The sequence below is a fragment of the Urocitellus parryii genome, chromosome 1 (genome assembly GCF_045843805.1).
Source record: "Urocitellus parryii isolate mUroPar1 chromosome 1, mUroPar1.hap1, whole genome shotgun sequence".
Lineage (NCBI taxonomy): Eukaryota > Metazoa > Chordata > Mammalia > Rodentia > Sciuridae > Urocitellus > Urocitellus parryii.
Genome location: NC_135531.1, coordinates 137,633,706 through 137,660,043, shown reverse-complemented (window position 1 = coordinate 137,660,043; position 26,338 = coordinate 137,633,706). Strand labels below are relative to the sequence as shown.

Here is a 26,338-nt window from a genome sequence, read left to right as displayed (position 1 = left end):
TCCTTTCCAAGTTTTATGAGGAATCTCCATACTGCTTTCCTGAGCACTTGCACCAATTTGCCATCCCACCAGCAATGTATGAGTGTACTTTTCCCCCACATCCTTGCCAACACTTATTATTACTTATATCTTGATAATTGCCTTTCTGACTGGAGTGATATGAAATCAGAGTAGTTTTGATTTGCATTTCTCTAATTGTTAGAGATGATAATTCTTTTCATATATTTATTAATTGATTGTATTTATTCTTTTGAGAAGTGTCTGTTCAGTTCCTTAGCCATTTATTGAATGGGTTTTTTTTGTTTGTTTTGGGTGTTTTTTGCTGTTAAGTTTTTTGAGTTCTTTATATATCCTTTTTTTGTTTGTTTGTTTGTTTTTTTTGTTTTTTTAAGTTTTTTTTTATTGTTGGTCGTTCAAAACATTACATAGTTCTTAATACATCATATTTCACAATTTGATTCAAGTGGGTTATGAACTCCCAATTATACCCCATATACAGATTGCTGAATCACATCAGTTACCCTTCCATTGATTGACAAATTGCCTTTCTAGTGTCTGATGTATTCTGCTGTCTGTCCTATTCTCTACTATCCCCCCTCCCCTCCCCTCCCCTTTTCTCTCTCTACTCCTTCTACTGTAAATCATTTCTTCCATTTGTATTATCTTGTCTTACCCCTCCTTTCCTCTTATATGTTCTTATGTATAACCCTGAGGATCGCCTTCCATTTCCATGCGATTTCCCTTCTCACTCCCTTTCCCTCCCACCTCTCATCCCTGTTTAATGTACATCTTCTTCTCAAGCTCTTCGTCCCTACCCTGTCCTTGTTTACTCCCCTTATATCAAAGGGGTCATTTGGTATTTGTTTTTTAAAGATTGACTAGCTTCACTTAGCATAATCTGCTCTAATGCCATCCATTTCCCTCCAAATTCTATGATTTTGTCATTTTTTAATGCAGAGTAATACTCCATTGTGTATAAATGCCACATTTTTTTTATCCATTCATCTATTGAAGGGCATCTAGGCTGATTCCACAATCTTGCTATCGTGAATTGTGCTGCTATGAACATCGATGTAGCAGTGTCCCTGTAGCATGCTCTTATTAGGCCTTTAGGGAATAGACCGAGAAGGGGAATAGCTGGGTCAAATGGTGGTTCCATTCCCAGCTTTCCAAGAAATCTCCACACTGCTTTCCAAATTGGCTGCACCAATTTGCAGTCCCACCAGCAATGAACAAGAGTGCCCTTTTCCCCAAATCCTCTCCAGCACTTATTGTTGTTTGACTTCCTAATGGCTGCCAATCTTACTGGAGTGAGATGGTATCTTAGGGTAGTTTTGATTTGCATTTCTCTGACTGCTAGAGATGGTGAGCATTTTTTCATGTACTTATTGATTGATTGCATGTCCTCCTCTGAGAAGTGTCTGTTCAGGTCCTTGGCCCATTTATTGATTGGGTTATTTGTTATCTTATTGTCTAATTTTTTGAATTCTTTGTATATTCTGGTTATTAGGGCTCTATCTGAAGTGTGTGGAGTAAAGATTTGTTCCCAGGATGTAGGCTCCCTGTTTATCTCTCTTATTGTTTCTTTTGCTGAGAAGAAACTTTTTAGTTTGTTGATTCTAGTTGTTAACTCTTGCGCTATGGGTGTCCTATTGAGGAATTTGGGGCCCGATCCCACAGTATGTAGATCATAACCAACTTTTTTTTCTAACAGATGCCATGTCTCTGATTTAATATCAAGCTCCTTGATCCATTTTGAGTTAACTTTTGTGCATGGCGAGAGATAGGGATTCAGCTTCTTTTTGATGCAAATGGATTTCCAGTTTTCCCAGCACCATTTGTTGAAGATGCTATCCTTCCTCCATTGCATGCTTTTAGCCCCTTTATCAAATATAAGATAGTTGTAGTTTTGTGGATTGGTTACTGTGTCCTCTATTCTGTACCATTGGTCCACCCGCCTGTTTTGGTACCAGTACCATGCTGTTTTTGTAACTATTGCTCTGTAGTATAGTTTGAAGTCTGGTATCGCTATACCGCCTGATTCACACTTCCTGCTTAGCATTGTTTTTGCTATTCTGGGTCTTTTATTATTCCATATGAATTTCATGATTCTTTTATCTATTTCTACAAGAAATGCTGTTGGGATTTTGATTGGCATTGCATTGAACTTATAGAGAACTTTTGGTAATATCACCATTTTGATGATGTTGGTTCTGCCTATCCATGAGCAGGGTATATTTTTCCATCTTCTAAGGTCTTCTTCTATATCTTTCTTTAGTGTTCTGTAGTTTTCATTGTATAAATCTTTCACCTCTTTTGTTAGGTTGATTCCCAAGTATTTTATTTTTGGGGGGGATATTGTGAACGGAGTAGTTTTCCTCATTTCCGTTTCAGAGGATTTGTCCCTCATATACAGGAATGCCTTTGATTTATGCGTGTTGATCTTATATCCGGCCACTTTGCTGAATTCATTTATTAGCTCTAATAGCTTCTTTGTAGACCCTTTTGGGTCTGCTAGGTATAGAATCATATCATCTGCAAATAGTGATAATTTAAGTTCTTCTTTTCCTATTTTTATGCCTTTAATTTCTTTCGTCTGTCTAATTGCTCTGGCCAGTGTTTCGAGGACTATGTTGAACAGAAGTGGTGAGAGAGGGCATCCCTGTCTTGTACCAGATCTTAGAGGGAATGCCTTCAATTTTTCTCCATTCAGAATGATGCTGGCCTGTGGCTTATCATAGATTGCTTTTACAATGTTGAGGTATGATCCTGTTATCCCTAATTTTTCTAGAGTTTTGAACATAAAGGGATGCTGTACTTTGTCGAATGCTTTTTCTGCATCTATCGAGATGATCATATGGTTTTTATTTTTAAGTCTATTGATGTGGTGAATAACATTTATTGATTTCCGTATATTGAACCAGCCTTGCATCCCAGGGATGAATCCTACTTGATCATGGTGTATAATTTTTTTGATATGTATTTGAATCCGATTCGCCAGAATTTTATTGAGGATTTTTGCGTCAAGGTTCATTAGAGATATTGGTCTGTAGTTTTCTTTCTTTGAAGTGTCTTTGTCTGGTTTCGGAATCAGGGTGATGTTGGCCTCGTAGAATGAATTTGGAAGTTCTCCCTCTTTTTCTATTTCCTGAAATAGCTTGAAAAGTATTGGTGTTAGTTCCTCTTTAAAGGTTTTGTAAAACTCTGCTGTATACCCATCCGGTCCTGGGCTTTTCTTAGTTGGTAGTCTTTTGATGGTTTCTTCTATTTCCTCTATTGTTATTGGTCTGTTTAGGTTGTCAATATCCTCCTGACTCAATCTGGGCAGATCATAAGACTTAAGGAATTTATCTATGCCTTCACTATCTTCTATTTTATTGGAGTATAAGGATTCAAAATAATTTCTGATTATCTTCTGTATTTCTGAAGTGTCTGTTGTGATATTGCCTTTTTCATCCCGTATGCTAGTAATTTGGGTTCTCTCTCTTCTTCTCTTCGTTAGCATGGCTAAGGGTCTGTCAATTTTATTTATTTTTTCAAAGAACCAGCTTTTAGTTTTGTCAATTTTTTCAATTGTTTCTTTTGTTTCAATTTCATTAATTTCAGCTCTGATTTTAATTATTTCTTGCCTTCTACTTCTTTTGCTGTTGTTTTGCTCTTCTTTTTCTAGGATTTTGAGATGAAGTATGAGATCATTTATTTGTTGGTTTTTTCTTTTTTTGAGGAATGAACTCCAAGCAATGAATTTTCCTCTTAGAACTGCTTTCAATGTGTCCCATAGATTCCGATATGTTGTGTCTGTGTTTTCATTTAACTCCAGGAAGTTTTTAATTTCCTCCTTAATGTCTTCTAAAACCCGTTGATCACTCAGCAACCTATTGTTCATTCTCCAAGTGATGCTTGATTTTTCCTTCCTTCTTTTATCATTGATTTTCAGTTTCATTCCATTATGATCAGATAAGATGCATGGTATTATCTCTACCCCTTTGTATTGTCTAAGAGTTGCCCTGTGACATAGTATATGGTCTATTTTTGAGAAGGTTCCATGTGCTGCTGAGAAAAAAGTGTAACTACTTGATGTTGGGTGGTATAGTCTATATATGTCAATTAAGTCTAGGTTGTTAATTGTGTTATTGAGTTCTATAGTTTCCTTATTTAACTTTTGTTTGGAAGATCTGTCCAGTGGTGAGAGAGGTGTGTTGAAGTCTCCCATGATTATTGTATGGTGGTCTATTAGACTCTTGAACTTGAGAAGAGTTTGCTTGATGAACACAGCTGCACCATTATTTGGGGCATATATATTTATGATTGTTATGTCTTGTTGGTGTATGGTTCCCTTGAGCAGTATGAAGTGTCCTTCTTTGTCCCTTTTGATTAACTTTGGCTTGAAATCTATTTTATTAGATATGAGTATGGACACTCCTGCTTGTTTCCGCAGTCCATATGAGTGGTATGATTTTTCCCAGCCTTTCACCTTCAGTCTATGAATATCTTTTCGTATCAGATGCGTCTCCTGTAGACAGCATATTGTTGGGTCTTGTTTTGTGATCCATTCTACTAGCCTGTGTCTCTTAATTGGTGAGTTTAAGCCATTAACATTTAGGGTTATTATTGAGATATGGTTTGTTCTTCTATCCATATTTGTTTATTGATGTTACTAACTCTGATTTATTATCCTCTTTGACTACTTTCCCCCCTTTACTGTGGCACGCGCCACAGACTCCAGCCTCCGGGCGATCGCCTGTCAGGCTATGCGACCCTCCGTGTGGGGAAATGGAACTCTCAGAGCCGAACTTCTCACGATGGAAATCTTTCCACTAGATTCTGGAGCACCTCAATTTCACTGGAACTTCCCAAAGATATCCTTCAGCCGTTTTGCATCGTCTTTCTCCCACTTAGTGACGCGGCGCCCTGGGGTGATGCACTCCCTTCGCCGCCATCTTCCTATTCTCCTTGAGTTATCTGTGCTCCACAGGAAGGAGGATCACTTTGATATTTTCTGCTTGCCCCTCCCCCAGCGCTGGCTAGCCAGGTTTCGCTTTGGCTGCTACTGGGAGGAGGGGTTGGAGGTCAGGTGTCTCTAGTTTCCCCCTAGTCTTTATGGAGGCTCAGCTTGATACTCCCTCTCCCGGCAAGCCTAGGAGAGATTTTATGCGAATTCCCGATGTCTGGGGGGTGAGCTGATTGACACAAACCTGTTTTGATGTTGCACTCTGTGGTAGAGTGGCGGTGTATCCTTCAGCTTTACCGGATGGTGGCCCCTGACTGCCTCGGTGGAGTGTCCGCTGTGGGGGATGGGACTGTACCGCTTCCTTCCCCTTCTGAGATCCCGTGCTCGGCCCAAGGATCAGTGTGGGCTTGGCTGGCGGGATTCCACCAGTTTCAGATGGAGAGCACACTAGTCCAGAGATGGCCCTCACCATTCATCTCCTTCCCACGGATGGACAACCAGCAGCGTTCCAGGTCACAGCTCCTCTTTATATATCCTTAAGATTAGCGCTCAGAGGTGTATGTGGTAAAAATTTTCTCCCATTCTGTAGGCTTTCTCTTCATGTTGTTTCCTTTCGTGAGAAGTCTGAATCCATCCCATTTATTGATTTTTGATTTTAGTTCTTGCACTTTAGGAGTCTTGTTAAGGAAGTCAGACCCTTAGCCAACATCATGAAGATTTGGGCCTACTTTTTCTTCTGTTATTTTCCAACTTAGAATTATTTTACAGCATCTGATAAGTTTTGATATGTTGTTTCCATTTTTGAAACATGGTATTATGTGATTACTTTTTATTTATCTTTTGTGTATCTACCTAATTTTTTAAATACCTTTTTAAAAATTTATTTATACGTAGTGCTAAGGATAGAACCCAGTGCCTCACACATGCCAGGCAAGTGCTCTACCACTGAGCCACAACACCAGCCCCTCTCCTCTAATTTTTTTTTTTTTGTGGTTACCATGGGTCTTATATAAAACATCATATATGTATAATATTCTGTTTTAAAATTGGTAATAATATAACTTGAATCATTTTATAATTCCACAGTTTTCCTCCCTGCCTTCATAGCTTTTGATGTCACATTTTACAACTTTTTATATTGTGTATTCACTGATAAATTATTTCAACTATGCTTATTTTTTAATAATCTTCTGAGTTAAGTGATTTATATACAATCCACATTAACAGAATATTTGGAATTTATCAGTGACTTTTACATTTTAGTTTATATTCAGATTGTTAATTTGTATCTATTTTAACTTGAAGAATTCATTTTAGCATTTCTGGTGGGAGCCTTGTGTTGAACTCCAAAAATCTTTGACAGGAAATATTTTTGTCTTTACATTTCTAAAGAACAGCTTTTCCAGATACAGTATTGTTAGTTGGCAGGTTTTTTTTTCTTCTTCTTCTTTCAGCATTTTGCTTACAACATCCCATTTCCTCTTGGCTTACAAGGTTTCTTTTTTTTTCTTTTATTGGTACATTATCATTATATGGTAATAGTTGGATTTATTTTGACAACCTAATACAGGCATGGAATTTAATTTACTCCATTTCAGTCCACGGAGGACCCATGTTCCCTTCCTTCCTCCCTTCTCCTACTCTTCTTCCATTTTCTCAACTGGGTTCAATCCTGGTAGCAATGACACACATCCCCAGCCATTTTTATTCTTTATTTTGAAATGGGGTCTTGCTAAGTTATTTAGGGCATCACTAAGGTGCTAAAGCTGGCTTTGAACATCTTCCTGCCTTAGCCTCCTGAACAAGGGAATTATAGGTGTGCACCACTCTGCCTGGTAGTATTATGGCCATTGTGACAATATTAATTCTGCCTATCCAAGAGCACGGCAGGTCTTTGTATCTTCAAAGGTCTTCAATTTCTTTATTCAGAACTCTAATTCTCCTTGAATAGGTTACTCATTTCCTTGGTTAGATTAATTCCCAAGTATTTTTATTATTTTGAAGTTATTGTGAATGGGAAAGTTCTCATGATTTCTTTCTTGACAGAATCACTATTAGAGTATAGGAAAGCTGTTGATTTTTGAATGTTGATCTTGTATTCTGCTACTTATCTCAAGTCAGTTATTGACTCTTCTAGTCTTCTAGTGTTTTTTTTTTTTCTGGCCCTTCTAGATAAAGTATCATGTTATCTCCAGAGATAATTTGACATCTTCTTTTCCTATTTGTATCCCCTTTTCTTCTCTTGCCTGATTGATCTGGCTACATTTTCAAGAACTATATTGAATCAGAATAGTGACTGTTGGGCTGGGGATGTGGCTCAAGTGGTAGCTCGCTTGCCTGCCGGGTTCGATCCTCAGCACCACATACAAACAAAGATGTTGTGTCCACTAAATACTAAAAAAAAAAAAATATTAAAATTCTCTCTCTCTCTCTCTCTAAAAAAAAAAGAATAGTGACTGTGTACATCCTTGTCTTCTTCCTGACTTCAGAGGAACTGCTTTCTGTTTTATTTATTATCTGTTGTTTTGGGTTTGTCATATATACCCTTTATAATGTTAAGGTAAGTTTATTCTATTCCTAGTTTCTTTAGTATTTTTACATGAATGGATGACAGATTTTATCAAGGGCCTTTTCTGCATCTATTGAAATAAAATGATTGTATGATTCTTGTCCTTAATTCCATTGATTTGGCATATAATATTTATTGATTTGTATATGTTGAACCAACATTGCATCCCTGGAACAAAACCCACTTGATTTGGTGTATTATCTTCTTAATTTTTTTTTTTGGAAGCAGAGATTGAACCCAGGAAAGCTTAACCACTGATCAACATCCCCAGCCTTTCTTATTATTTATTTAATTTTTTTAGTCGTAGTTGGACACAATACCTTTATTTTATTCATTTATTTTTATGTGGTGCTGAGGATCAAACCCAGTGCCTTGCACATGCTAGCGAGTGCTCTACCACTGAGCCACAACCCCAGCCCTTTATTTTTTATATTAAGACAGGGTCTTGCTAAGTGCTTACAGCCTCACCAAGTTGTTTACAGCCTTGCCAAATTGCTGAGGCTGGCTTTGAACTTGTGATCCTCCTACTTCAGCCTCCTAAGACACTGGAATTACAGGTGTGTTACACCACTGTGCCCAGCTCTTGATGTGTTTTTGAATGCAGTTTGCTAATAATTATTTTTTATTCTAATTAGTTATATGATATCAGAATGCAATTCAATTCATATTACACAAAGGGCACAATTTTTCATGTCTCTGGTTGAACACAAAGTAGAGTGATACTATTTGTGTTTTCATACATGTACTCAGGGTAATGATGTCTGTCTCATTATACTGTCTTTCCAATCCCCATGCTCCCTCCCTTCGCCTCCCTCCCTCTTTGCCCTATCAAAAGTTTGTCTATTCCTCCCATGATATCCTCCATTCCCATTGTGAATCAACATCCTTATATCAGAGAAGACATTCAGCATTTTTGGGGGGGGGGGAGATTGGCTTACTTCACTTGGCATTATATTCTCCAACTCCATCCATTTATCTGCAAATGCCATGATTTTATTCTCTTTTAATGCTGAGTAATATTCCATTGTGTATATATACCACATTTTCTTTATACATTCATCTACTGAAGGGCATCTAGATTGGATCCACAATTTAGCTATTTTGAATTGTACTGCTATAAACATTGATGTGGCTGTGTCTCTGTAGTATGCTTTTTAAAAGTCCTTTGGGTATAAACTGAGGAATGGGATAGCTGGGTCAAATGGTGGTTCCATTCCTAGCTTTCCAAGGAATCTCCATAATTCTTTCCATATAGGTTGCACAATTTGAAATCCCACCAGCAATATAAGAGTGTGCCCTTTTCCCCACACCCTTGCCTTGTTTGTATTCTTAATAGCTACTATTCTGACTGGAGTGAGAGGAAATCTTGAGTAGTTTTGATTTGCATTTCTCTAATTGCTAGAGATGTTGAACATTTGCATATATTTGTTGATTGATTGTACATCATCTTCTGAGAAATGTCTGTTCAGTTCCTCGGCCCATTTACTTATTGGGTTATTTGGATTTTTGGTGTTAAGATTTTTGAGTTCTTTATATATCTTAGAGATTAGTACTCTATTTGATGTGCATGTGATAAAAATTTGTTTCCAAAATGTATGCTCTCTATTCATCTCATTGTTTCTTTCTTTTGCTGAGAAGCTTTTGAGTTTGAATCCACCCCATTTATTGATTCTTGATTTTAATTCTTGAGTTACAGGAATCTTATTAAGGAAGTAGAGGCCTAAACCAACATGATGTAGATTTGGCCCTTCTTTTTCTTTTATTAGATGCAGGGTTTCTGGCTTATTTCCTAGGTTATTGATCCACTTTGAATTGCATGATGAGAGATAGGGGTTTAATTTCATTTTGTTGCATATGGATTTCCAGTTTTCATAGCACCATTTGTTGAAGAGGCTATCTTTTCTCCAATATATGTTTTTGGAGACTTTGTCTAATATAAGATAACTGTATTTATGTGGGTTTGTCTCTATGGTCTCTATTCTGTACCACTGGTCTACCAGTCTATTTTGATGCCAGTACCATGTCGTTTTTGTTATTATAGCTCTGTGGTATCATTTAAGGTCTGGTATAGTGATATCACCTGCTTCATTCTTCTTGCTAAGGATTTTGCTTTTGCTAATAATTATTAAGAATTTAGACATCTATGTTCATCATGGATATTGGTTTGTAGGGTTTTTTCCCCTTGATATGTCTTGTCTGGTTTTGATATCAGGTTTATACTAGCTTCACAGAATGTATTTGGGATGTCCTTTTCCTTTCAATTTCATGGAATAATTTGAGAAAGACTGGGGTTAGTTCTTTTAAGGTCTGGTAGAATTCAGCTGAGAATCCATCTATCCTGGGCTTTTCTTTGTTGGAAGGCTTTTAGTTGCTGTTTCAATTTCATTGCTTGATATTGGTCTGTTTAGAATTTCTATATCTTCCTAGTTCAATTTGGACAAGTCATATGTTTCTAGAAATTTGTCAATGAGTGGGGCTAGTTTGTGTGTGGAGTGAGTTTCACTGCTCTTGGCTTAGTTCCGAGTGATGCTTAGCAACAGGATCTCTATTCTGTGAATCTTAAGTGTCTCAATCACTTCCCAGCCTCTCACAGAGAATGTTGAAGCTGGAGGTGGAGGTATGAGTGCAAGGAATAGTAATAATATTAGCAACCAATGTACAAGCTTAAAATAAATTTCCAGTGTCTACTTTGACTTTTATAACACTAATTACCACCTGTATAGGAGTAGTAGGGTCAGTGTTTAACAACAAGACCAAAAATAAACAACCATAAACTTGTTAACACATTAAATAGAAGGTGTTTACTATGCTACCCACTGTATTAATAAACACAACAACATGAATGAGACAGGAATTACGTAAACTATATAATTTCTTAAGTGAATTGTGAATAAGGTGGGAAAGCAAGCAAAAGTTAGATATATTTAAAAAGTGAACACAGGATAAGCAGGAGTTAAGTAATAGATGATGGCTATAAAGAAGGAGAAGTAACAAATAATTAAAAATAATATAAGAAAGAGAGGAAGAAGGAACAAGAACATTTGGCCATTATTTTGCCCCAAAGCAAGGTAAAATAAATAAACAACCAAGGCTAAATAATAAACCAGAGAAGAAGGAAGCAATTAAAATGAAAGTGAAATTATGTGAAAAAAGGGGCTGGGGTTTTGGCTCAGCCTTAGAGTGCTTGTCTAGCACATGTGAGCCCTGAGTTCAATCCTCAGCACCACATAAAAATAAATTATAAAATGAAGGTTAAGAAAAACTATGTGAAAAAAATGTGTAGAGAAATACATGGAAGTCTGATGTCTTTGTGTTTTTCATCAACCTGCCAGCCACTGTGGCCAGAAACCAAAGCTGGTTGTTGTAGCTCTCAGCTTCCCATCTCCCAGTATAGGATCGTATAGACTTCGGAATGCTGAAAGATGATGTATTTCCACAGTGGGGCTGGTGCAGAGTTCTAAATTGTGAATTCCAGCAGTTGGAATTTAGTCTTGGTTGACCTTTGGAACTCTGTCAGTGAATATTTAAGGTTTGATTCACACACCCCTGTTGCTGAGGATCTCTACTGGACATTTGGGTTATAGCGGTCTTCTGAAAATTCCACTATTAGGGTGAGGAGTCTAAACCTTCACAGGTCTCACGTTCACTGCCATGGATGTGAACTACTCAGGATCAGACTTGGAGTGCAGAGATAACTGTCTGGCCAGTTATTGGAGTCTTCCCCGTAGCCATATGGGATACCAGCAATAAAAGACAGTTTTCTTTCTGTCCAGTATTCCACTGTCCTTGGCACAAATTTCTCTGTGTCTGTTTCAATCATGCTGGCCCAGTTCCACTCTGGACCCCATATTGGGGACTGCTGTGTCAGGCTGGCACTTTCTTTATGAATTCCCTGTCTCCCACTTCTGTTCACTGTTGTGTGGTCACTTAAAAATTGTTCCCACTGCTGTGGTGACTCTGGTTCCTAATGGACTATCTGATGTGGGACGAGTGATTATTGTTGCTTTTTATTCAACAACTTCCCCTATCATCTCTGGGTCCATTAAGATCAGCCTCCCTCTCTGTTCCACAGGTTCCCCCAAACCAATTTTATTTGTATGCTTTCCTCTCTTTCTGCCTGTGCTATCCCTCCCCTCTGCTGTGGGTTGGTGGCTCTGCTGGTGCTGCTGCCACTGGTGCATCTCTAACACATTATTTCTTTCAAAGCTTCCAACTTTCTGTGTCTTTATAATTTTTTTATTGTCCAACATTTAATTTCAGTGAATTTCCTCAGTTATCCACCTCACTGAGAAGCAGTCTTCCTGCTTTGAAAATACTGAGCTGAGGACCTTATGAAAATTGCATTCTTCCTCTAATACACGATCTTCTCCAACTCCTGTCTTGCAAGATTTCTGTTGAGAAGTTCAGTGATAGGCTTGTGAGGGTTTCCTTGTATTCAAAAAGTCTGTTTTCTCTTTCTGCTTTCAACATTCTCTCTTTTGACAACTTGACTGCACTGTTTCTTGGGGAATTCTACTTTGGGTTGGTCTTTTTTCTGGGATCCTTTGATAATAGACACTAATGCACAGATACACAGATAACAAAGAATAAGGCAAACACGATACCACCAAAGTAATCTAATAAAACTCCAGTAACTGACCCCACAAAAATGAAGATCTATGAAATGCCTGGAAAATAATTAAAAATAATTATTTTTAATGAGGCCCAATGAGATGCAATAAAGCACAGATGAATAATTAAATAAAATTAGTAAAACAAAGCATAAACATATTAGAAGTTTAATAAATAAACAGAAAGCATAAAAGTGAAATTCTGGAACTGGAGAATATAAAAATGGAGCTGAAGAATTCTATATAGAGCTTAAATCATGCAAAAAAAGGATTCATGAGTCCAGGACAGGTTATTTGAAATTAGCCAATTAGAGGAAAAAAAGAAATAAAGAATGAAAAAAAAATGAAGACAGCTTGAGGAACCTATGGAACACCATTAAGTCATATAAATACTTAAATTTTGGGAGTCCTAGAGGATGTGAGAGAAATATTGGGGGGTAGGCCAGAAACCTCATATAAAGAAATTCTGGCTAAAAACCCCATCCTAAGGAGGGATCTAGACATCCAGATTTCTGAAGCTCAAAAGATCCAAAAGAAGATCAATCCAAAGAAGTCTCTGAAATACAAATTAGTACTCTTTGAGATAGCTGACATGATGTTATATCATAAAATACTATGTAACTAAAATATTTTAAAAATTATTGAAAATTTAAAATATCATTGCCAAAATACAAAATTCAGAAAAAGATAATTCTCAAAGGAGAGTATCTTCTTTCACAGATGGTATAAAAGGAAAATAAAGATCAAGTCATTTCTTATGTTCCTTGTTCCTTCTTCCAGGACCATCAGCTCAATACTGTTGGGGTAAGTAAAATTTATCTCTTTCAAAAATTTTGTACTTCTGTCTTCAAATTAATACTTGTGCTGTTTTACTGCATCACCCTCAAATATTTGTTATAATTTTTACCTAAAGGATTTTATATTCATTTTATTGAATTCAGGGAATACTTCAGTTTTTGGCACCTCAAGATCCTCTGTTATTCTGGGCAACATTAATACCCATGTAAACACCTCTCTTTTCAGCTCTTTGGCCACCTTCAATTTCATCGAGGTTAATTTGAATTTCACTTGAGCTATTCCTTTCCATGGTCACATTCTGCTTTTGTCACTAGTCAGAAGTGCTTTAACTTAAGAAAAATAAAATTAAATTATTCCAGTCTCTGATATTTCTAGCTTTTTCACTCTTTCACCTGGCTTTCATATCTGTCCTCTGATCTCCTAAGTATTAACTGCTTTACATATCAGTCCCCTTTCCTACCTATGCTTTCTTCTCTTTCCAATTTAGATAATGTGGTTCATAATTTTAAGCACTCTCTTGTCAGTAACCTCAATTATTTTTACCTTTTGTCCTCCAAACCAACCTGAAGCCAAAATATTATTACAGATCCAAACAGTTCTCCTTTCCTCATATGTTCATGACTACTGAGGGTTACTAGAAAAAAAAATTAACAGATTCAAAATTTTCTGCTTCTGCCAAGATAAAATAAAAAGGAATAGATTTATCCTTTTGATTGAGGCAATCAAAATAAACCAGACAAAATATGTAAAACAACAATTTTCAAGAAACTGAATATCAGACAATTAAGGACAATAATCTCAAAGAGTTAGAAAACAAAGTGGGCCTTACAGCTGCTCCAACATTGCCTTAAGAGAATTTCCAGGCTATAGTCTAATGAGGGTGAATTAAGGCAGAGACAAACAGACTCCATGCCTTGAGAAAATGGAGCCCATGGGCTGGGTAAACTAAGGCGGCTTGGATTATAGGACAGAATAATACGGGAAAGAGCTGAGCAGAGAGAGAAGGTCAGCAACATGTAGAGGGTTCCCTTTTATGGATCAGGGCATGCTTTATGGGACAACCTGAGGACAGGAAAAAAGCCATCTGAAAAGATTTGGAGATTAGCACTGGTGCTGACAGAGGAGGGGGAAAAGTGCTTATTCCCACAAGCCAGACTGGAAAACCTCGTAATTCATAAAATATTGAGTTGAAAATTCTCAGGAAGGTCATACTTCAGTCATGGGGAATAATTGTTGTAGATTGAACAACTGCAGATCTAATAAACCTTAAAGGAAAAACCTGAAAGAATTAAATAGTTTTAAACTTTCTTTCAGAACAAAGCTCAAAAAGATATGAATAAATACAAAATTATCCATTAATGATTAGAATCTAATCAAAGATTGCTATGCAGGAAAAGAAGCAAAAAAACATGACCAAAAATCAATTAATAACTGACCTCAGAGTAGACATGAATGATAGAATGATCATAGAAGGACATTAAAACAGCTAGTTTAATATTCTCTGTGTTTGAAAAGTTAAATAGAGACATGAAAGACAAAAAAGACTTAAAATTATTTTCTGGGACTGAAAACTATAAGACGAAAAATACACTGAAAGGGTTTGACATCATATTGAACACTATAAAAGAAATTATTTGTGAACTTTAAAACTATCCAAAATAAAAAACATGAGAGAAAATAAATTTTTAAGTGAAAAGAATATCAATATCAGAAAAGACATTTTAATTTTAAGGTAGAGTTGCTGAAAACTTCCCAAACTTGACTGTAAGGAAGAGAGGGGGGGGAGGGAGGGAGGGGGAGAGGGAGGGAGGAGGGAGATACTAGTAGCTAAAGAAACTGAAGTATAAAAAATATGCAGAAAATTACACCAAGATGTATCATAATCAAATTACTCAAAAGTACTAAAAAAGGAAAAATCTTAAAATCAGAGAAAAAAAATAAATGTTTATGTGCTAGGGAACAAAGATAAGGATGATGCTAGGTTTCTTGAGCAACATTTTTTTTTGGAAGCAGGGATTGAACACAGGGGTGCTTAACCACTGAGCCACACCTCCTGCCCTTTTTATATTTTATTTAGAGACAGGTTCTCACTAAGTTGCTTAGGGCCTTGCTAAATTGCTGAGGCTGGCTTTGAAGTTGCAATCCTCCTGCCTCAGCCTCCCAATTACAGGCATGTGCCCTTGAACCTCACTAGGGCAACATTTTTAAGTATTTTTTTAAAATTATCAGCCTGGAAATCTACATCTAGTGCAACTGTATTAGTTGGCTTTTCATTGCTGAGACCAAAATACACAACAAGAACAACTTGGAGAAGAAGGTTATTTTGGGCTTATGGGTTGAGAGGTTCTTTCTGTCAATTGACTCTTTAAAAAAAAAGAAATAGAGAGAGGAGAGAGAGAGACAGAGAGGGAGAGAGAGAGAATTTTTTTAATATTTATTTTTTAGTTTTCGGTGAACACAACATCTTTGTTTGTGTGTGGTGCTGAGGATGGAACCTGGGCCGCATGAATGCCAGGCAAGCTCGCTACCGCTTGAGCCACATCCCCAGCCCCTGTCAATTGACTCTTATTGTTCTGGGCCCAAGGTAACTCAGGACATCATGACAGAAGGGCATTGAGGAGAAAAGCTACTCAGCTCCTGACAGCCAGGAAGGGGAGGAGAGGAGTGGAGAAAAGGAAAGAAAGAAAAAAGTAGAGAGAGGAGACAAGGGGAGGGGAGAGTAGGGGAATGAAGGGAGGGGGAAGGGGGGGAAGGGGAAGAAGACAGAAAGTGTGTGCAAGAGAAAATGCAAGGAGCCAGAAACAAAATAATCCTCAAGGATACACCCCCAGTGACCTATTTCCTCCAGTCATACTCTACCTGCCTGCCATTATCATACAGTAGTTCTTTCATATTATTACCAATCAAATGGATTAATCCACTGTGAGGTTACTGTGCTTGTAATCTAATCACTTTACCTCTGAACATTTCTGCACTGCTCAACACATCATCTTTTGGGGAGACGCCTTGTATTCAAAACATAACAACAATAATTTTCAAAGATGAAAGCAAAACCAAAGACTTTTTAGTTATAAAAAGCAGAAAGAACTAGCTATTAGTGTAGCCAAAGTATAAGAAATGTTAAAGAAAGTCCCTTAGGGAGAAGAAAAATAATACCAAATAAAAATCTGGGTCTACAGAGAGGAATAAAGAATACTACAAAAGTAACTACTAAGGTAAATACATAGTTTTTTTTTCATATTAAAAACATTTAAAAAGTTAGTTCTTTAATCAGAATAACAACAATGTTTTGTGGTGTTTATTACATATATAAAAGTAAAATTGGGCTGGGGATGTGGTTCAAGCGGTAGCGTGCTCACCTGGCATGCATGGGGCGCTGGGTTCGATCCTCAGTGCCCTGCGCATGCCAGGTGAGTGCACTATCGCTAAAAAAAAAAAATCTCTCTCTCTCTCTCTCTCTAAAAAAAAAAAGTAAAATTATCTCTGTTCACACTTGATATAATTCATATGTTGAAATTCTAAAGATTCCATTAAAAATCTGTTAGAATAAACACATTTAGCAACATAGCAGGCTATAAAGTCACCACAAAAATTAGTTGTACTTCAAAACATACTACTAAACTACAAAAGTATTATTAGAATTAACCAAAGAAGTTATACAAAGACTTACATAATGAAAACAACAAAACATTACTGAAAGAAACCTGAGATGATAATAAATGGAAACACATTCCATGTTCATGGATTAGAAGACTTAATATTGTTAAAGTGTCATTATTATCCAAAGTGATCTATAGATTCAATGCAATTCCTATTAAAATCCAAAAGCATTTTTTGTAGAAACAGAAAAATTCATTCTAAAATTCATATGGAACCTCAAGGGACACCCAAAAGCCAAAACAATTCTGAGAAAGAACAAAAAAGCAAGAGGACTTCAAAACATACTACAAAACTACAATAACCCAAACAGTATGGTGCTGGCATAAAGACAGACATATAGACATGCCTGTAATTGCAGTAACTAGGGAGACTGAGGCAGGAGGATTGCAAGTTTGAGACCAGTCTAAGCAACTTAGTGAGACTCTGCTCAAAATAAAAAAGAGCTCAGTATGTAGGTGAATGACAAAGAGCCCGTGGGTTCAATCTCCAATACATCCCCCTCAAAAAAAGACAAACACACAGACTATGAAATAGGGAAGACTGGAAATAAACCTTACATTTATGTTTGAGTGATGTTTGTTTGTTTATTGGTTTGTTGATTTATTTTGGTACTGGGGAGTGAACCCAGGGGCACTGGGGAATGAACCCACTAAGCCACATTCTCAGATCTTTTTTATTCTAAGACACAGTCTTGCTAAATTGCTGAAGGCCTTGTTGCTAAGTTGCTGAGGCTATCTTTCAAACTGAGGGTTCTCCTACCTCAGCTTCCTGAGTCACTGGGATTACAGGTGTGCACCACCACACCCAGCTGTTTGAGTGATTTTTTAATAGACCTTTATTTTATTTTATATGTGATCCTGAGACTTGAACCCAGGGCTGCACATGTCCTAGGCAAGTGCTCTACCACTGAGCCACATCTCCAGCCCTGTATGAATGATTTTTGACAAGGGTACCAAGTCTACTCAATAGAAAAAATAATCTCTTCATAAACAGCTAGTAAAATTGAATATCCATATGTAAAATAATTAAGTCAGACTAACATCATACACAAAAATTAATTCAAATAGATCAAATACTTAAATGTAAGTCTTAAAAACAAAAAAACTGAAGAGACAAGGAAAAGACTTTATGACATTTGATTTAGCAACGATTTCCTGCATATGATACCAAAGGCACAAACTACAAAAGAAAAAATAAACAAATTAGACTTCAAGAAATTTAAAACCTTTTGCTCATCAAAAGATTCTGTCAGCAAAATAAAAAGGAAACACAGAACTGAAGAAATGTTCAGAAATTTGATAAGGGGTTCTTTCTTCTTTAGACACATGTAAATGATGTTACCCTTAACTGAATTAATAGATTCCTCCAAGTAACTCATATACAAAATATCTCATATACAAAATAGAACAATAATTTTTTCAGTAATTGCAGAAAAAATTGAAAATGTTACCTCATTTGAAGAATTTGACACAGGAACAATTTCATCTGAGTTTACATAATTACTGATATTTGGAAAGAGTTCTTCAAAAGGTGCCTTTTGTACTGAAGACAAATTAATCTATAAAAGATTATGTTACTGTTTCAGAGAGGTTTCAAAAACAATTATTTCTAAGCAATTAAAATAAAGTTATAAATACCATCTTATTGGAAGCATTTTCTTATGAACTTGACAAATGAACAATTTTATCTGAATGAATATAATTACCAACTTTTGGCACGCTTAAGATTATGTTACTCTTTTGATTTAAACTTATTTTCAAACAAGAATCTTTATTTGCTATACTATACTTTTCCCCATTAATTTGTTCAATAAATATTCATCAAATCCTTACTAAGTGAAATTTGATGACCTGGCAACAGTACCTTATGGACACTTCTACACCTAGGTATAAATACCAAAGAGAAATAAAAAGATGTCCACACAAAAGCTTTTACACAAGTATTTATAAAAACATTATTTATAATAGTCATAGATGGAAACAACTAAAAACTAAAACTTCCATTGACACAATTTTTATCAACACAATGGAATATTACTCAGTCAGGAAAAGGAATGAAATACTAAAACATGCTGGTATATGGATGAAACCTAAAAATATTATGCTAAGTGAATTAGTTACAAAAGATAATATATAATTCCATTTATATGAAATGTCCAGAACAAGGAAACCTACAAATACAGAGGGCAGAGAAATGGTGTGGGAAAGCAAGGGGATGCTACGTAAAGGAAATGAGGTGTCTTTTTTGAGGTGATAAAAAATGTTCTAAAAGTGACTGTGGGGAGTCAGCGGCCACCATCCGGGAAAGCTGAAGGATACACCGCCACTCTCCTTCAGAGTGCGACATCAAAACATGTCGGTGTCATTTAGCTCACCCCCCAGACAGCGGGAATTCGCATAAAATCTCTCCTAGGCTTGCCGGGAGAGGGAGTATCAAGCTGAGCCTCCATACAGGCTAGGGGGAAACCAGAGACACCTGACCTCCAACCCCTCCTCCCAGTAGCAGCCAAAAGGAAACCTGGCTAGCCAGCGCTGGGGGAGGGGCAAGCAGAAAAAATCAAAGTGATAGAGTGCCAGGGATCCCAGCAGCCTGCAGCAGGGCCCGGAGAGCCAGGCCAACTGATTCGCGTGGCCTGCCCTGCGGCTACAGAAGGCGTGGCGCCTCAGTGAAGCCATTAATTGGCAAGCAGGGAGGTTAGGGAAGGCCATTAGGTGGAATCCCACCAGCCAAGCCCACACGGACCCTTGGGCCGAGCACGGGTTCTCAGAAGGGGAAGGAAGCGGTACAGTCCCATCCCCCACAGCGGACACTCCGCCGAGCCAGTCAGCGGCCACCATCCGGGAAAGCTGAAGGATACACCGCCACTCTCCTTCAGAGTGCGACATCAAAACAGGTCGGTGTCATTCAGCTCACCCCCCAGACAGCGGGAATTCGCATAAAATCTCTCCTAGGCTTGCCGGGAGAGGGAGTATCAAGCTGAGCCTCCATACAGGGTAGGGGGAAACCAGAGACACCTGACCTCCAACCCCTCCTCCCAGTAGCAGCCAAAAGGAAACCTGGCTAGCCAGCGCTGGGGGAGGGGCAAGCAGAAAAAATCAAAGTGATAGAGTGCCAGGGATCCCAGCAGCCTGCAGCAGGGCCCGGAGAGCCAGGCCAACTGATTCGCGTGGCCTGCCCTGCGGCTACAGAAGGCGTGGCGCCTCAGTGAAGCCATTAATTGGCAAGCAGGGAGGTTAGGGAAGGCCATTAGGTGGAATCCCACCAGCCAAGCCCACACGGACCCTTGGGCCGAGCACGGGTTCTCAGAAGGGGAAGGAAGCGGTACAGTCCCATCCCCCACAGCGGACACTCCGCCGAGCCAGTCAGCGGCCACCATCCGGGAAAGCTGAAGGATACACCGCCACTCTCCTTCAGAGTGCGACATCAAAACAGGTCGGTGTCATTTAGCTCACCCCCCAGACAGCGGGAATTCGCATAAAATCTCTCCTAGGCTTGCCGGGAGAGGGAGTATCAAGCTGAGCCTCCATACAGGCTAGGGGGAAACCAGAGACACCTGACCTCCAACCCCTCCTCCCAGTAGCAGCCAAAAGGAAACCTGGCTAGCCAGCGCTGGGGGAGGGGCAAGCAGAAAAAATCAAAGTGATAGAGTGCCAGGGATCCAAGCAGCCTGCAGCAGGGCCCGGAGAGCCAGGCCAACTGATTCGCGTGGCCTGCCCTGCGGCTACAGAAGGCGTGGCGCCTCAGTGAAGCCATTAATTGGCAAGCAGGGAGGTTAGGGAAGGCCATTAGGTGGAATCCCACCAGCCAAGCCCACACGGACCCTTGGGCCGAGCTCGGGTTCTCAGAAGGGGAAGAAAGCGGTACAGTCCCATCCCCCACAGCGGACACTCCACCGAGGCAGTCAGCGGCCACCATCCGGGAAAGCTGAAGGATACACCGCCACTCTCCTTCAGAGTGCAACATCAAAACAGCGGACACTCCATCCAGGCAGTCAGTGGCCACCATCCGGGAAAGCTGAAGAATACACCACCACTCTCCAACAGCTTGTAACATCAAAACAGCCAGCAGCAGGACCCCGGAGATCCAGGCCAACTGATTCGCGCGGCCTGCCCGGCAGCTACAGAAGGCGTGGCGCCTCAGAGAAGCCATTAATTAGCAAGCAGGGAGGTTAGGGACTGCCATTAGGTGGAATCCCGCCAGCCAATCCCACCGCCCACGCCCGGAAGAGGCCCAGCGATCTGCCAGCATTGTAGTCACGACACCCCAATTGGAATAGGGACAGAGCAGAGCCGCCTTCCACTCCCGGAACAGGCCCAGAGAGCCGCCAGCGTGATAGACACGTCACCCCAATTGGAGTAGGGGCACAGCCGCCGCCCGCACCTGCAAGGGAGACTTTTCAAGTATACAAGAGCAACATAAATAAATAGGGGGTAAATTTCAAAACACAACAGTTGCACCAAGCAGAAAGAAACGCGGGCAGTATGAAAAGACAAGGAAAGAAAGGACCACAAGCAATGCAGGTCAACTCAACTTTAGAAGAGGTAATAGCTGCAACAGATGGAATATCAGATAAAGAGTTCAGGATATATATGCTTCAGATGATCTGGAGTCTCAAGGAAGACATGAGACAGCAAAATCAGACAATGAAAGATCACATTGACAAACAAATCCAGGAAGTCAAAGATCAATTTCACAGGGAGATAGAGGTAATAAAAAACAAACAAATTGAAATTCTAGAAATGCAGGAAACAATAAACCAACTTAAAAACTCAATTGAGAATACTACCAGCAGAGTAGATCACTTAGAAGAGAGAACATCAGACAATGAAGACAAAGTATTTCAACTGGAAAAGAACATAGACAGCTCAGCAAGTCTGCTAAGAAACCATGAGCAGAACATCCAAGAATTATGGGACAATATCAAAAGACCAAATTTAAGAGTCATTGGGATACAGGAAGGCACAGAGCTCCATTCCAAAGGAATAAACAGTCTATTCAGTGAAATAATACGAGAAAACTTCCCAGAATTGAAGATTGAGACAGAATCCCAAATCCTAGAAGCCTACAGGACGCCGAATGTGCAAAATCATAAGAGATCCACACCTAGACACATTATAATGAAGATGTCCAACATACAGAATAAGGAGAGAATTTTAAAAGCTGCAAGAGAAAGAAAGCAGATTACATTTAGGGGTAAACCAATCAGGATAACAGCTGATCTCTCAACACAGACTCTGAAAGCTAGAAGATCCTGGAATAACATATTTCAAACACTGAAAGACAATGGGCTCCAACCAAGAATCGTGTATCCGGCGAAATTAAGCTTCAGGTTAGAAGATGAAATTAAAACCTTCCACAATAAACAAAAGTTAAAAGAATTCGCAGCTAGAAAACCATCTCTTCAAAAAATCCTTGGCAAAACATTACAGGAAGAGGAAATGGAAAACAACATTGAAAACCAACAATGGGAGGTAGGACAGTAAAGGGGGGAAAGTAGTCATAGAGGATAACAAATCAGGTTTAGTAACATCAATAAACAAATATGGATAGAAGAACAAACCATATCTCAATAATAACCCTAAATGTTAATGGCTTAAACTCACCAATTAAGAGACACAGGTTAGTAGAATGGATCAAAAAACAAGACCCAACAATATGCTGTCTACAGGAGACGCATTTGATAGGAAAAGATATACATAGACTGAAGGTGAAAGGCTGGGAAAAATCATACCACTCATATGGACTGCGGAAACAAGCAGGAGTGTCCATACTCATATCTAATAAAATAGATTTCAAGCCAAAGCTAATCAAAAGGGACAAAGAAGGACACTTCATACTGCTCAAGGGAACCATACACCAACAAGACATAACAATCATAAATATATATGCCCCAAATAATGGTGCAGCTGTGTTCATCAAGCAAACTCTTCTCAAGTTCAAGAGTCTAATAGACCACCATACAATAATCATGGGAGACTTCAACACACCTCTCTCACCACTGGACAGATCTTCCAAACAAAAGTTAAATAAGGAAACTATAGAACTCAATAACACAATTAACAACCTAGACTTAATTGACATATATAGACTATACCACCCAACATCAAGTAGCTACACTTTTTTCTCAGCAGCACATGGAACCTTCTCAAAAATAGACCATATACTATGTCACAGGGCAACTCTTAGACAATACAAAGGGGTAGAGATAATACCATGCATCTTATCTGATCATAATGGAATGAAACTGAAAATCAATGATAAAAGAAGAAAGGAAAAAGCAAGCATCACCTGGAGAATGAACAATAGGTTGCTGAGTGATCAATGGGTTTTAGAAGACATCAAGGAGGAAATTAAAAAATTCCTAGAGTTAAATGAAAACACAGACACAACATATCGGAATCTATGGGACACATTGAAAGCAGCTCTAAGAGGAAAATTCATTGCTTGGAGTTCATTCCTCAAAAAAAGAAAAAACCAACAAATAAATGATCTCATACTTCATCTCAAAATCCTAGAAAAAGAAGAGCAAAACAACAGCAAAAGAAGTAGAAGGCAAGAAATAATTAAAATCAGAGCTGAAATTAATGAAATTGAAACAAAAGAAACAATTGAAAAAATTGACAAAACTAAAAGCTGGTTCTTTGAAAAAATAAATAAAATTGACAGACCCTTAGCCATGCTAACGAAGAGAAGAAGAGAGAGAACCCAAATTACTAGCATACGGGATGAAAAAGGCAATATCACAACAGACACTTCAGAAATACAGAAGATAATCAGAAATTACTTTGAATCCTTATACTCCAATAAAATAGAAGATAGTGAAGGCATAGATAAATTCCTTGAGTCCTATGATCTGCCCAGATTGAGCCAGGAGGATATAGACAACCTAAACAGACCAATAACAATAGAGGAAATAGAAGAAACCATCAAAAGACTACCAACTAAGAAAAGCCCAGGACCGGATGGGTATACAGCAGAGTTTTACAAAACCTTTAAAGAGGAACTAACACCAATACTTTTCAAGCTATTTCAGGAAATAGAAAAAGAGGGAGAACTTCCAAATTCATTCTACGAGGCCAACATCACCCTGATTCCGAAACCAGACAAAGACACATCAAAGAAGGAAAACTACAGACCAATATCTCTAATGAACCTTGACGCAAAAATCCTCAATAAAATTCTGGCGAATCGGATTCAAATACATATCAAAAAAATTATACATCATGATCAAGTAGGATTCATCCCTGGGATGCAAGGCTGGTTTAATATACGGAAATCAATAAATGTTATTCACCACATCAATAGACTTAAAAATAAGAACCATATGATCATCTCAATAGATGCAGAAAAAGCATTCGACAAAGTACAGCATCCCTTTATGTTCAAAACGCTAGAAAAATTAGGGATAACAGGATCATACCTCAACATTGTAAAAGCAATCTATGATAAGCCACAGGCCAGCATCATTCTGAATGGAGAAAAATTGAAGGCATTCCCTCTAAGATCTGGTACAAGACAGGGATGCCCTCTCTCACCACTTCTGTTCAACATAGTCCTCGAAACACTGGCCAGAGCAATTAGACAGTCAAAAGAAATTAAAGGCATAAAAATAGGAAAAGAAGAACTTAAATTATCACTATTTGCAGATGATATGATTCTATACCTAGCAGACCCAAAAGGGTCTACAAAGAAGCTATTAGAGCTAATAAATGAATTCAGCAAAGTGGCAGGATATAAGATCAACACGCATAAATCAAAGGCATTCCTGTATATGAGGGACAAATCCTCTGAAACGGAAATGAGGACAACTACTCCATTCACAATATCCCCCCAAAAAATAAAATACTTGGGAATCAACCTAACAAAAGAGGTGAAAGATTTATACAATGAAAATTACAGAACCCTAAAGAAAGACATAGAAGAAGACCTTAGAAGATGGAAAAACATACCCTGCTCATGGATAGGCAGAACTAACATCATCAAAATGGCGATATTACCAAAAGTTCTCTATAAGTTCAATGCAATGCCAATCAAAATCCCAACAGCATATCTTGTAGAAATAGATAAAAGAATCATGAAATTCATATGGAATAATAAAAGACCCAGAATAGCAAAAACAATACTAAGCAGGAAGTGTGAATCAGGCGGTATAGCGATACCAGACTTCAAGCTATACTACAGAGCAATAGTAACAAAAACAGCATGGTACTGGTACCAAAACAGGCGGGTGGACCAATGGTACAGAATAGAGGACACAGTAACCAATCCACAAAACTACAACTATCTTATTTTTGATAAAGGGGCTAAAAGCATGCAATGGAGGAAGGATAGCATCTTCAACAAATGGTGCTGGGAAAACTGGAAATCCATTTGCACCAAAATGAATCTGAATCCCTATCTCTCGCCGTGCACAAAAGTTAACTCAAAATGGATCAAGGAGCTTGATATTAAATCAGAGACACGGCATCTGATAGAAGAAAAAGTTGGTTATGATCTACACGCTGTGGGATCGGGCTCCAAATTCCTCAATAGGACACCCATAGCGCTAGAGTTAACAAATAGAATCAACAAATGGGACTTACTCAAACTAAAAAGTTTTTTCTCAGCAAAAGAAACAATAAGAGAGATAAATAGGGAGCCTACATCCTGGGAACAAATCTTTACTCCACACACTTCAGATAGAGCCCTAATAACCAGAATATACAAAGAACTCAAAAAATTAGACAATAAGATAACAAATAACCCAATCAATAAATGGGCCAAGGACCTGAACAGACACTTCTCAGAGGAGGACATACAATCAATCAACAAGTACATGAAAAAATGCTCACCATCGCTAGCAGTCAGAGAAATGCAAATCAAAACTACCCTAAGATACCATCTCACTCCAGTAAGACTGGCAGCCATTAGGAAGTCAAACAACAATAAGTGCTGGAGAGGATGCGGGGAAAAGGGCACTCTTGTTCATTGCTGGTGGGACTGCAAATTGGTGCAGCCAATTTGGAAAGCAGTATGGAGATTTCTCGGAAAGCTGGGAATGGAACCACCATTTGACCCAGCTATTCCCCTTCTCGGTCTATTCCCTAAAGCCCTAACAAGAGCATGCTACAGGGACACTGCTACATCGATGTTCATAGCAGCTCAATTCACGATAGCAAGACTGTGGAACCAGCCTAGATGCCCTTCAATAGATGAATGGATAAAAAAAATGTGGCATTTATACACTATGGAGTATTACTCTGCATTAAAAAATGACAAAATTATAGAATTTGGAGGGAAATGGATGGCATTAGAGCAGATTATGCTAAGTGAAGCTAGTCAATCTTTAAAAAACAAATACCAAATGACTCCTTTGATATAAGGGGTGTAAACAAGGACAGGGTAGGGACGAAGAGCTTGAGAAGAATATTTACAGTAAACAGGGATGAGAGGTGGGAGGGAAAGGGAGTGAGAAGGGAAATTGCATGGAAATGGAAGGCGATCCTCAGGGTTATACAAAATGTCATATAAGAGGTAAGGAGGGGTAAGTCAAGAGAATACAAATGGAAGACATGATTTACAGTAGAAGGGGTAGAGAGAGAAAAGGGGAGGGGAGGGGAGGGGAGGGGAGGGGGGATAGTAGAGAATAGGACAGACAGCAGAATACATCAGACACTAGAAAGGCAATATGTCAATCAATGGAAGGGTAACTGATGTGATACAGCAATTTGTATACGGGGTAAAAGCGGGAGTTCATAATCCACTTGAATC

At 38.5% G+C, this 26,338-nt stretch overlaps 1 protein-coding gene across 1 annotated transcript in view; it reads right to left on the bottom strand.

Moving 5' to 3' along the window:
- The window catches only part of Meikin (meiotic kinetochore factor), a 136,684-nt gene that overhangs the window by 34,456 nt on the left and 75,890 nt on the right, over positions 1-26,338 (bottom strand). Inside the window, exon 12 of the mRNA XM_077799431.1 lies at positions 18,039-18,146. Within this exon, the coding sequence (XP_077655557.1) occupies positions 18,039-18,146 (108 nt within the window). The remainder of the gene's footprint in view (positions 1-18,038; positions 18,147-26,338) is intronic.